The sequence below is a fragment of the Saccostrea cucullata genome, unplaced genomic scaffold, assembly GCF_032062105.1.
Source record: "Saccostrea cucullata isolate Sc308-1 unplaced genomic scaffold, CSIRO_AGI_Scuc_v1 ctg3413, whole genome shotgun sequence".
NCBI lineage: Eukaryota > Metazoa > Mollusca > Bivalvia > Ostreida > Ostreidae > Saccostrea > Saccostrea cuccullata.
In genome coordinates, this window is record NW_026925829.1 from 7,315 (window position 1) to 20,002 (window position 12,688).

The following is a 12,688-nucleotide window of genomic DNA, read 5'->3' on the forward strand; positions in this document are numbered from 1 at the left end:
TAAAAGATAAACTTGTAATGACTTAAAGTTGTGATTTTCATTGTTGTGTGAGTGTGAGGAATCAAACATTTTGGAAAATTATTACTCTGCTGAAAAATCCTGTCTTGGCTTTAGAATAATATATATAAAACTACAAACCGGGTCATATGTTAAGAATGTAAATTACGTACCTAGTAGTCTAAGTACAAGCCACTGGACTCCTATAGCAAGTGTTTTCTGTTTTACAGACACACATCTAAAATGAGAAAAAAATGAGAGTAGAAATGACAATTTTATCCAAAATATTGAAGTCTCCAACTAAAAAATATATATAAATACACAAAAAAGAATTTCAAATCTCGAGATTTTGTTCATTCCCCTTATTTGGAAACAATCATATTGTAAAACTAAAACGACCCTACACTTCTATTCAATTTTACATTAACTATTAAGAAAATATCAAATTATAAAACGTAAAATCGACATTTATACAGAGTCATTTTTTCCTGCAGGGTAATATTTCAGATCAACTTGACAACAAATATCAGTGACTCTTTTGCAAATAAAAAAATTAATAAAAATTGTCCCGGTTGAAATACAGTATAAAATTCAGCTTCACCTGAGAGTAGCAGTCTGTGTTGGGGATACTGTGGTGAAGGTCATTAACATTCCTATAAACAGCAGAGGGACCACCACCCACACCAGCTTGCAGTCCCCTGGACAGATCCCCTGAAAGGCGTTGGGCATGGCTGTAACATTGGTCTGATTGGACATCATAGTGGAGGTAGAAACAGGAGCTGTTGTGGTGGTCTCCACAGCCATGGACTTGTTATTTACCATAAACTGGTAGGCAAAACTGGCTTGGACACAGGAACAATTCATGTAAGCCTAGAAGTCAAGCAGTGCAGTTCAAATAACGTTCAATATTTTTTTATGAAATAGATCCCGACAGCAGACAAGAAAACGAACCTTAAACTTGCCCATAGGACTATCCATCCATTTGTAGTCGTTTTTACAGCCAGCATGACACGGGGAAAAGTAAACTAGGCTATCCATACCGCACACAGGCTCGTATGTCATTGTGGAACATTGGCACTCGGCGTTACAAGAACTTGTCAGGTTACTGGAACTACCTCCAAAGTCTCTTAGAAAAAGAAGCCTCAAATGACTATAGCAAAAGCATCCCTCCCCCAACACTATAAAAAGTACATTGGGAGATTTAGGTGTAAGATTAATTCATAAAACTGACTTTGAAAAACACGACAAAAATATTTTAAACGCTATATGTTAGTACAAGTAAACACTTAATGAAATACACACCCTTTGGTGATGTAATTAGATGTGACACCAGCCATTTCCATTTTGGGGCACTGAATAAAGAACAAACAACCGATGACAAGGGCGATGATAGCCACGATAAGGTCCATTCTGATGATGCCCAAAACTTTCAGTTTCAGCTTCTTCACTAGGAGTCCTCCAAGAAACATTCCTCCTCCTGCCCCAGGGACCGTAACAATACCTTAAATATAACATAAAAGGGCTTAATATTATATCCTTCTTCTCAGTGTAAGTTGTGCAACTCAGTATGAAACGGAAACAGTGGTACTCGACAAAATCTTTAAAAGACGTGTTTTTGAAACACTGATGCCCCAGTATGACAGATAATGACGATGATTTAAGTTTCTCAAATGCAACTCCAAGGTCAAGAGACAAAAATGTTATTACCCAAAGAAAGACATTGTCTCAATAAATATAACGACCAAACACCATCCGTTCAAGAAGTTATATGTTTTTCTTCAAAACTTGGTCCAACTCAAATACCAAGGTCAAAGGGTCAAAATTACAAAGAATACATCTGTGAAATATGAAAACTATAGTCCTTACCTTTGACAAGTTTTGGACATGCTTAAAGTTTTTGCGGACAAATACACAGACAGACGGACAGGACAAAAACTATATGCACCCGAATTTTTTATTAGGGTTCAAAGGACAGAATGAATCATTCTCTAAAAGAAAACACAAAATTTAATCTATGCTGTATACAACTTAAGTTCTTTGAAAAATAATGCATACCCATCAACAATCCAGCGAAAGCAGCGGGTAGATTGAATTTTTCCTGGAAGAACTTGGCACCAAAGGCAGCAATACCACTCACAATCATTCCTTCAGTGCACGTTGCGAGGGCAAGGAACAGAAACGTGGGATTCATTAACTGTTGAATCAAACCATTAAAACATATTCAGCATCCTCGCAATGCCAGGCATCCTGAATCAACACTTTGCCTTTGGACCCCTGGCCAATTTCATTCTACCAGTTTTTAGGCTGACTAAAGCGACGTTCTTTCAGAAAAAATTACAAATCTCAATTGTTTTCTTATGTCTCAATCATTCTATTATAAACATCTTGAAAAATACATACATTTGAGGTGTCAACTGTACGGTGGTATATTTATAGCTGCAATAATGTAGCCCTCTCCGATTTTTTTTTTTTGGGAGAGGGCTACAACTCCTTAGGATCTCTATAATGGCGCAGATGCGGCAGTGGATCACTCCCGCACGGATTTCGGCTCAAATTATCAGTAAACGGCTATTTTATTATCATCTCTTACCTGGAATCCAAATATGTAATTATGCAAAACATAAATCGATCCAAAAATATTCACAGCGATCCATATATCGGTTATTTTACGTGTGTGTCAACAGCTTAACTTGAATTTATCCGCCATGTTTACTGACCTTGATGGATTGTATTTTGGGACAGCCAATGAGAATTTAGGTTCTATAGGAGCGGATCTACTAGGAATTCCCTTATTTTAAGCATACGTATCGCTGTTTGCGCAAAAATAACACTTGAAATGGTCTTATTTATCGATGTTTTTGTAATATATTATAGCACAATCGTTTATAAACATCGACATTTGCTTTATTTGGTTGTTCCAAATTTCAAGCGAAAGTCTCACTACGTCACGCGTGAACTGTCATGGCTGCTGGGAAAGACACAGATTTATTTTACATGGTTTTCGAGTTTAACAGGCTATGTTGTTGACAGTGAATAAAAATTCCGTCTTATAAGAAGTAAGTTTAATGTAAAAATAATTTATTTTGCCTCCAATCACCCGTATCAAAAAAATATATTTGCACCATTACGGAGATGCGATGGAATTGTAGCCCTCTCCAGAAAATATCAGATAAAAAAATCGGAGAGGGCTACATTATTGCAGCTAGTATATTTAGGACACGCAATTATTTTTTTTAAATACCAGAAAAAAATTATCTTGTGAAAACGAGATAATTATCTTGTGAAAACGAGATATTATCTTGTGAAAACGAGAAATTATCTTGTGAAAACGAGATATTATCTTGTGGAATTATCTTGTGAAAACGACATAATTATCTTGTGAAAACGAGATATTATCTTGTGAAAACGAGATATCATCTTGTGAAAACGACATAATTATCTTGTGAAAACGACTTATTATCTTGTGAAAACGAGATATTATCTTGTGAAAACGAGATAATATCTTGTGAAAACGAGATATTATCTCGTGAAAACGAGATATTATCTTGTGAAAACGACATATTATCTTGTGAAAACGACATATTATCTTGTGAAAACGACTTATTATATTATGTCGTTTTCACAAGATAATAAGTCGTTTTCACAAGATAATATCTCGTTTTCACAAGATAATATCTCGATTTCACAAGATAATTTCTCGTTTTCACAAGATAATAAGTCGTTTTCACAAGATAATATCTCGTTTTCACAAGATAATAAGTCGTTTTCACAAGATAATAAGTCGTTTTCACAAGATAATTATGTCGTTTTCACAAGATAATTATGTCGTTTTCACAAGATAATATCTCGTTTTCACAAGATAATATCTCGTTTTCACAAGATAATTTCTCGTTTTCACAAGATATTATCTCGTTTTCACAAGATAATATCTCGTTTTCACAAGATATTATCTCGTTTTCACAAGATAATATCTCGTTTTCACAAGATAATAGCTCGTTTTCACAAGATAATTTCTCGTTTTCACAAGATATTATCTCGTTTTCACAAGATAATATGTCGTTTTCACAAGATATTATCTCGTTTTCACAAGATAATATCTCGTTTTCACAAGATAATACTGTAAACCAACTTTTATTCGCGTGCGAGAAAATTTCGCGAAGTTCGCGAGTGCTTCGTCATCGCGAATATTTCTCGCCGCGAACCGGTCCTTGAAGACTCTTAATCTATTGAAATATATCAAAAAAAAGACTTGATCGCGAAAATTAATCGTCGCGAACGAGTTTACCTTTAGTAAATCGCGAAATATAGTTGTCGCGAATAAAAGTTGGTTTACAGTATCTCATTTTCACAAGATAATAAGTCGTTTTCACAAGATAATATCTCGTTTTCACAAGATAATAAGTCGTTTTCACAAGATTTTATCTCGTTTTCACAAGATAATATCTCGTTTTCACAAGATAATGAGTCGTTTTCACAAGATAATTTCTCGTTTTCACAAGATAATTATGTCGTTTTCACAAGATAATTTTTTTCTGTTATTTAAAAAAAAAATAATTGCGTGTCCTAAATATACCACCGTACAACTGAACTATTAATACATATAAGCTTTTGGCTAGGTGCTTCGAATTAGGAAATAACGAATGAAATTGACCAGGGGTCCCACGGCATCGACACGGGACACCTGGCATGGAGAGGAAGCATTTTCAGATGCCGCAGTAATATGTTAAGGACAAGTACCCCTTCCCATGAAATCAATCATTGAGTGAAAAAGTATGCTCGTCGAGAATTCTCAGAGCGAATCCCGAAATAAAAATCAACATCTACGTTTAGCACCAGTCATATTGGTAAGTTATGTAAAGCTCAAAACACCACTATTGCACAATGCCAAGAATGGGCAGAAAAATCAGTCAAAATTACATAATATTTAATGTTCTGTGATGTTTTTTTTCAATTGATGGAGGTACTCAATTAAACATCAACGAATAACATTTGTTTATGTACTCTCAAGCAGTCTGCATACTATATATACTGAGTATAGATATACCCTGAATAAATGTGTGGATGCTAAAGAAAATCATTTTGCAAGAGCAATAAAATTTACGTTTATCACAGTCAATTTTCCCCAAAGTATAAGTTCTAAGTATATTTTTATTCGTTATGCTAAGGATTTATTTAATCATTAATTTCTCGCTGTATATAAATTAAACAGTGTACCAGAGCTGCTATCATACGAGGGAAGTCCCTCCACCCAGGTCTTTCTTTCTGGTCCTCCTGTTCCGTCTTAGCAGATATATGGGCTTCCTCCTCTCTCTCCTCCATCAGTTTCTTACTTCCTGTAAATAAACGGAATTTAATTAATTAACCGCAGGTAACATAAAATCTTTATTGATAGATAGAAAACATGCAGGAAAGCCCAGATCAATTTCTAAATACAACTAAAAAACCTTCACGTTTACTATCAAGTTTAGTTTCAATGGATAGGAAATGTAATCAACAGGGAAATTAAGTTTGAATGTATACTTGTACATTTTATATGTATCGATGTCTTGGGTTCTTTATATCTAGGGGTACTACATATAAAATGGTTGAAAACTTGTTTTCAACGCAGATAAAGTATATTTTATTGACAATCAAAAGTAAGTTATTTGAAGATGAATACTTTGTTCGACATGTTAGATTCATGAGAAGGACTCTTTTGAAGGTTTTTCTACCTGGCAGTCGTTTGGGAAATCCAAGAACTGGAATAGTAATCAGAAAAATGACACTTCCTACAATAAGAAAATTTATCCACCATGCCCCCACCCAACGTGGATCAGCTGGGGTCAATTCCAACCTTCAAAGATAATTATATATACTATTATAGTATATTCATAAATTTAATACATATAACTTCAAGTAAATTCAGATTTATCTTAATTTTTGTACAGCATCACTGGACAACATTACTTTTCGGGATCCACTTTGTCAAAGTCTGTGTAAATAGAAAGTGTTTGTGCACCAAGCATATAACCAGCTGCAACCCCTATGGAGGCCGCTGCGTAAATCAACCCTGTAAGTAAATTAAAGAAAATCTTAAAGTTCACGGATAATTACTTAAAGTTTATTTAGCTTTTCAAAATTTTCATAATTGTACATGTTTGATTATTTAATAGAATTTTTTTTCAAAAATATACCTAAATAAAATGAAGTATTCTTTGCTTTAGTATTTGAGTCAATGTAAGTTGTTCCCAGAGTAAACATTGGAGTGGATCCAGCGCCGTGAAGGGCGTTAGCTAGCATGAACACATAAAGGTATCTACTGACACTGGCGGCCGTTCTCGTTGAACACGAAGAACCAGACAAAGTGCCATTTATATTGCAAACATTCTCAAAAGCATTTAAATCTGCAAAAAATGTGTATATTTAAAAATGGTACACATAGATATGATGGAAATATTGTCCTCTTGTTTCAAGTCAAATGATCTAATATATTAACAAAATGATCCTCAAATAAAATTTATATCTTTTAATCTTTACATATTTTTATCAATGTTATCGAGAATATAAATTTCTCTTAAGAGAAATCTGTCAATACTCTACAGATTTATTTAAACTAAACCTCCTTGAACACTAATATACACTATTTTAACGTAACATAAAACTGAACCTCGATCAAGGATAATCCCTTTGAAGTTTTTTTTTTGTATCAATAAGTATCACACAATAAATTAAAAAAAAAAATACTTGACGTTCCTTACCTTCAGATATTCTATAGGTTCCCGCCAGGAAATGTGGTAATGAAAATATGAATGACCCTATTCCCAGCGTAATTATACCAATTCCTATAAGACGGGGTTTATTTCTCTCCCCACCATAAAAACTGATAAACAGTACCAAGAAAAATGCTATAAAGTCGTTAGAGCTAACTATGAGTCCAGCTTTGGAGCTAGGAAGTTCGAATCTTTTTTCTAGGGTAGAGATGATGGCGTTGATTACTCCATTGACGAGGTAGCCTTGAAACAAACTGAACACACATGTAAAGAACACGTACCACCGGATGGAGTTGAAGACTTGAAGACAACTAGAGGAACAGGAAAATAGGTATATTTTATTAAACATTCTTAAGTGAGATTTCACCTTAACAACATTTATGTAATATAAAGTAACCATACATAAAAATTGATATTAGCAATAAATTGATCAACTTTTACAAATACAATGCAAATATATTTGTACAAGCATTTCTGGTTATTTAGTACAAAGCCTTGTGTGCTTTGATCTCATCACAATAGAAAGTTCCTTTTTTTTTATCAAAAAGTATAAAAAAAAATTTGTAACATTCATCAGAACAATAAAGCTACAACTCTTACTGTACATGGGATTCCCAAGAATACGAGTTAAACTTCATATAACCTGTACGTATTTTCCAAATACATTCTTCTTAAAATAAAGAAGTTGATGAAATGCACTTACTCGGGTTTAAATTTTCCCCAGCCATATCTCAGGTTCTTCTTTTCCCATTCCTCTTCACTTTCTTCACTTAAACCGTCCTCAGATTCTGGATTGGGAAACTGAGTTCCCACAGTGAGGAGTTCTTTCCCATTGCTAAGTTTCAAGTAACCGGATCCCCAGATGTTATTTAGTTCATCCTTGCTACCATATATTTCTCTTAAATTGTTCATGTTGGAAGTTTTTTGTCTGAAAATAGTGAATTTGGGAAAAAGTGTGTTTTATATACACCTTCTACGTTTGACATTAAAAATTCCATTTGCAAGATTTGCAAGGAAATTAATAAAGCCTTGCTCTTTCCGGATCCCATTATGATTATAAAATTACAAATAATAAAAGTTATATGTTTTTTATTAAATTTATATTTCTTTAAACCCATATCTGAGTCATAAAATATTGTATTCAACCACATAAAAAGTTTAAGTGCATATTATTATTAGAATATATAATTTCGTTTGATCACAAGTAATGTTTCTTTACAGCGAATGAAATAACCTGATATTTTATGCACTTTTATGTTATGTAATTTTTAAAAGTTATCTTTTCTTAGCTCATTTGTGCACTTAACATGTAAAATGTAGAATTCTGCACTTTCCTTGCCTTGCGTTTTTGATCTCTATTCTATTAACTACAAATCAATTACATATCATCGTTTAGTTGGCTGCAGAGCAAAGCAACACTTTGGATTACTTTGTCCAGCACCCAATCTGACATTTTCTAAATAATAGTTCTGAAAGGTAACTTACCAGAGAAAAAAATCTTATTATTATATTTTTGTATTTCTATTCTATTCATAATTTTTATATACATTTTTTAGACAAGTAAAATTGACGCAACGCATCAAGTCGGCCGCAAACAAAATTTAGCATTTCAAAAAGTACTTTTACAATTTTAAAAACATCCACGCAAGAAAAGTACAAGATATTCAAAGCTGAAATATGATCTTTTTTTAACTTCAAAGCAAAAAAAAAAAAAAAATTAAAATAATGAGTAAATAGAAATTTTAGTGCATTTGCACATAAAATGGCTTTATCGATGTAATAAATTCGATGGTAAATGATAAGAACTTATTGTTATAAAAATGAAGATGTAGGCCTCATAAGATGAACCCTCTGATACCCTGGATCTTGGTCACGTGATAATACCATTGGTTTCTGTTGCGGTGCAAAATGTGGAAAAATTATCCTTGTGTTCCATTCGCAGCTGTAGTTTATTCTAAAGAATTTGTACTATTTAATCAACTGTTCAGTTTTTATTCACTATGCACTTTTTCCGCGTCATTATTATCCGGAAAATCACGAGGAATTGCTTTCATATCTTGTACACTCCCAGGTTGGGGAGTATTTATTATAACTCTTTCTATATAATAATAATAAATTATCAATCATTTGATGAGAAATAATGAAACTGAAATAACAACAATTAATACTTAGTCTAAAGCAATTTTTCAAAAATATTTTACTTATGCAAATTCAAAGTTCATGCAATTTGTGTACCTGAACAACTGTACAATTCATGTTCAGTGATTCAAGATTGCCTCGCGTGACCTAAAATCAGGACAAAAATGCATGTGTATTAAACGATACAAGTTCTATTAATACAAACACAGACCATGAATGCCTTTGTGCACATTATATACCATACCATTGGACGATAAGTATTGCACAAGAATAAAAAAAAGATATAAGATTTTTGACGATTGTAAAGTAGAAATATCTGGTCTTAATGGATGCAAAAAATTAGCCTGGATCTTAATAAAAATCAGACATTCTTATAGTCTAACGAATCTGTTTAATACATATGACGGAATGGTCGACAAGATTATTTATTCAAGCTAGCAACTGCTAAGTAGCAAAGGTTTGTCTAGAGGTTAAAATACCAACTTATCGGAATTAAGATAACAGTTGCTTTTGTCTTAATTACTTGCTCTAGTTTTTTAAATCGTTTTATCAAGAGGGGGATCGTCGCCCGCGTGGCGCAGTAGTTAGAGCGTCTGCTCTAGAGTCCCAACGAAAGTAACCAATCCCTACGTCGCAGGTTTGAATCCCACTGTGGAACGTGTAGGCTGGTCCTTCGGATGAGACCGTATAAACCGACGTCCCGTGTCGCAGTAGGTGTTGATACGGAAAAGATCTCTCACTGCTTAATGACCAAGAGTGCCGAGTAAAGGACAAAATTTGCAGCTATCCATCGGCAAATGGTGGCCGGCGTCTGAATATGAATGAAATATTCTCGAGAAGGACTTTAAACAACAATCAAACAAATAGAGGGGGTCATACGAGTACACCATTGTACAAGTTTATTATTCAACCGTTTTTATTCCTGCAAAGAGAGGCCCTGGCTCCATTCTCTTTCGCCGTGCTGCGTCAAACCCAAGATGTAAACATACGTTCTGACTGTTCGTACTCCAGATATATAGAAACAGAAATTTATCGTTAAGACCTTCATTTTGATGTATCTGTGTCTTTTTGACTTTGAAGTATGGTTTTGAAATATTAAAAATAACCCTAAAACGATGTGCATGTCAAAGAAAATCAAAGTACTCAGAAGTACAGAGAGCCGGGCTCATTTACAGAGTAGAATGGATTTCTTACATGAATCACGTTTATATTCTGATGAAAAAATTATTTTAAAACTATGAATATAAATGATAAGACACTGACAGTGAGTTTTTCAATCCTAATACCACGGTCCGATTTTGTCAAATCAGAATTAATCTGGTACCGCAGCTGAATGTAAATAAACAGGCCTGGTTCCCTCTCCTGCTTTACCTCGTATGTGTAGAGAACTACGGTAACACTGATTATCAAAAATCCTTACGCTAATGAACTATGTTCTTTGACTTATGACGTTTTCAAAGTCATTACTACAAATGTTTATTTTATATAGATAAAACTTCGTTTTATTTTTGTTGCTATATTTAGCGTTTGTATTATCTCAAAAGCGGTTGAGAGTAAGAACTATATTTTTGCACGTAACTTTAAAATGGCGACTATTTGGTTAACATCCTGCCTTGAACAGGATCACATAAGCCGGCAATTGCTCTTTGAGCAATAAGCCCGGCTAAAAATCATTAATCATGGTATGTATTTACTATATATCAATAAAATTTGTCCATTTGTTTTGTTCATATCTCATCTTACTTATTGGAAATCCTGACGTTAAAATTTCTTTGCTGACCACTGACCTTTCTGTCCGAAATCGCTTGACCATCAACAAAGTTTATCAATAAGTAAACATAACAAGTATTAATCAAGTAGAGATAAATTTGACAACTGATAACAAGTTAAAATTACAATTTCAGGGTCTGTATCAGCTATAGATTGTCTCGGCTATAGCAGATGTAAATTCTCTTCAAAAAGATAGCAAAAGATACCATGTTTAAAGACAACAGAGGCATTGCAATTAAAGGCATGTTTAAGAGGTGATCTTTGAGGATTAATGTCACCTTCGTTTGTCTCTTTCTTATAGCTGTTTTTACTAAAAACAGTAAACTCCACAGGAGTTCGCGTACCTATCAATTTTACCGAAATTTTTAGTAAATTAAAAAAAAACATTATACCTATAATAATAACACAAGGAGTGCAACGCATTTTAGGTCACCTGGGAACCCCTCGCTTAATATCAAGGCTGACGCGCAATTAATCTTCAAACGAAAATTATAAAACACAAACCAATCTCTTTGGAAGGGACCATTCTTAATGGCTCTTAATGCATGTGATTTCAAACGCATGTTTTACAGCAGCAGCGGTGACATTTCTCCACAACTTCGCTCAAATATCCGTTGTCCGCGACGCCATGACGTGACGTCACGGGCGCGTCCATTTACCCAAAAAGGAACAAAAGTGCCTGAAATGCTCATCTAGATGATTGAGATCATATGCGAAAAGAAACCAGAGACAAGTTAGTAGACATTCAAGAAAATTTAAAACGGGGAGGTACAAGTACTTGTACTCGTATCTAAACGTAATATCGTTATCTCTAGTTAATTGTGTATGATTGGTTTTTTTTGTTCCTTTTGGGTAAATGGACCGCCCGTGACGTCACGTCATGGCGTCGCGGAAAACGGTTGCACTCCTTGTGTTATTATTATAGGTATTACGTATCTTTTTTCTTTACCGAAAATTTCGGCAAAATTGATAGGTATGCGAACTCCTGTGCTCCATTCAAACCTCGATTAGTGGAGGAATACGCATCAGATCCTTACATTTCTCCGCCAGAAACTGCCTTATCACTCATTTCATATTTCGCTCTGCATAACGTTCTTCGAAGATGTTTCTTAATTTGTGCAATTCATTATCGTAAACAGGTTTTGGTTACAATCTCATGTTAATAGGCTTTGAAAGCAAGAAAAAACTGTTGAGTATGCCACAAAATAACTTCGATTTCAAATGTATGACATTTGATAGAAATTCAAATATAAGATCACATGACTGAATCAGCAAGATGGTAGATCACCGTTGACGTCCGAGGTTATGTGCGAGGTACGAGTCATCCGAGTGGGATTAATCTATTCCGTAATTTGATAATATTTGCAAGAAATTTTAAATGTTTTCAGATATTTTCATACTAAATGGTGAACGCAAACAAACAGTCATAAAAATTATACAACTATACTGTGGTTTCAATCTCGTTTTGTACATATTTTATCAGAGATTATGACGTAATTAACGTGTAAAATGTCATGTGATCATACATCCTTCGTCCCCTTAAATTAATCTTGGGATTTCTGAGGTCGAAAATGTAAAAACAGAACAAGTTTATGGATGAATGACGACATCTACGTATACACACTCAAGGAGGAAAAACTTTTAACTTTTTAGTCATGCAACTTAATTATACAAGTACGTGTAATCAGAATCTCTGAAAAATGAATTGTATGTTGTGTGTTTGTTGCATGGTTCCACGAATTCAAATCTGACTACAGTTATACAATGACAATTAAAAAAAATTCCGGATTTTTCAAATAAAGTATATTAATATAATCAAACATTAATTTTAAAAAAATATTTTGTTCAAGAAAAATAATGTATTTTAGTAATAAGAAAAACATTTAAATAAACGATTAAATATCATTGGTATTTAAAGTTAGCAAAAAATGCACCCGTTCGTCTTCTAAAAGATCCTTTTTTCAGATAAAGCCCGTCGACTTTAGACATGCTTTTAGTGAAATGATATTAATAGTATCAAATATAACCATGCA

The 12,688-nt window shown here is 33.7% G+C and overlaps 1 protein-coding gene across 1 annotated transcript; it reads right to left on the reverse strand.

Moving 5' to 3' along the window:
• Nucleotides 1-594: 594 nt before the first annotated feature.
• On the reverse strand, nucleotides 595-7,658 carry LOC134269863 (solute carrier organic anion transporter family member 4A1-like). The gene is made up of 10 exons (XM_062752051.1): nucleotides 7,450-7,658; nucleotides 6,735-7,057; nucleotides 6,171-6,380; nucleotides 5,944-6,046; nucleotides 5,709-5,830; nucleotides 5,212-5,330; nucleotides 2,053-2,191; nucleotides 1,300-1,498; nucleotides 949-1,123; nucleotides 595-867 (listed from the first exon to the last, which is right to left on the reverse strand). The coding sequence occupies exons 1-10, from the start codon at nucleotides 7,656-7,658 to the stop codon at nucleotides 595-597; spliced, it is 1,872 nt and encodes a 623-aa protein (XP_062608035.1).
• Nucleotides 7,659-12,688: the final 5,030 nt, after the last annotated feature.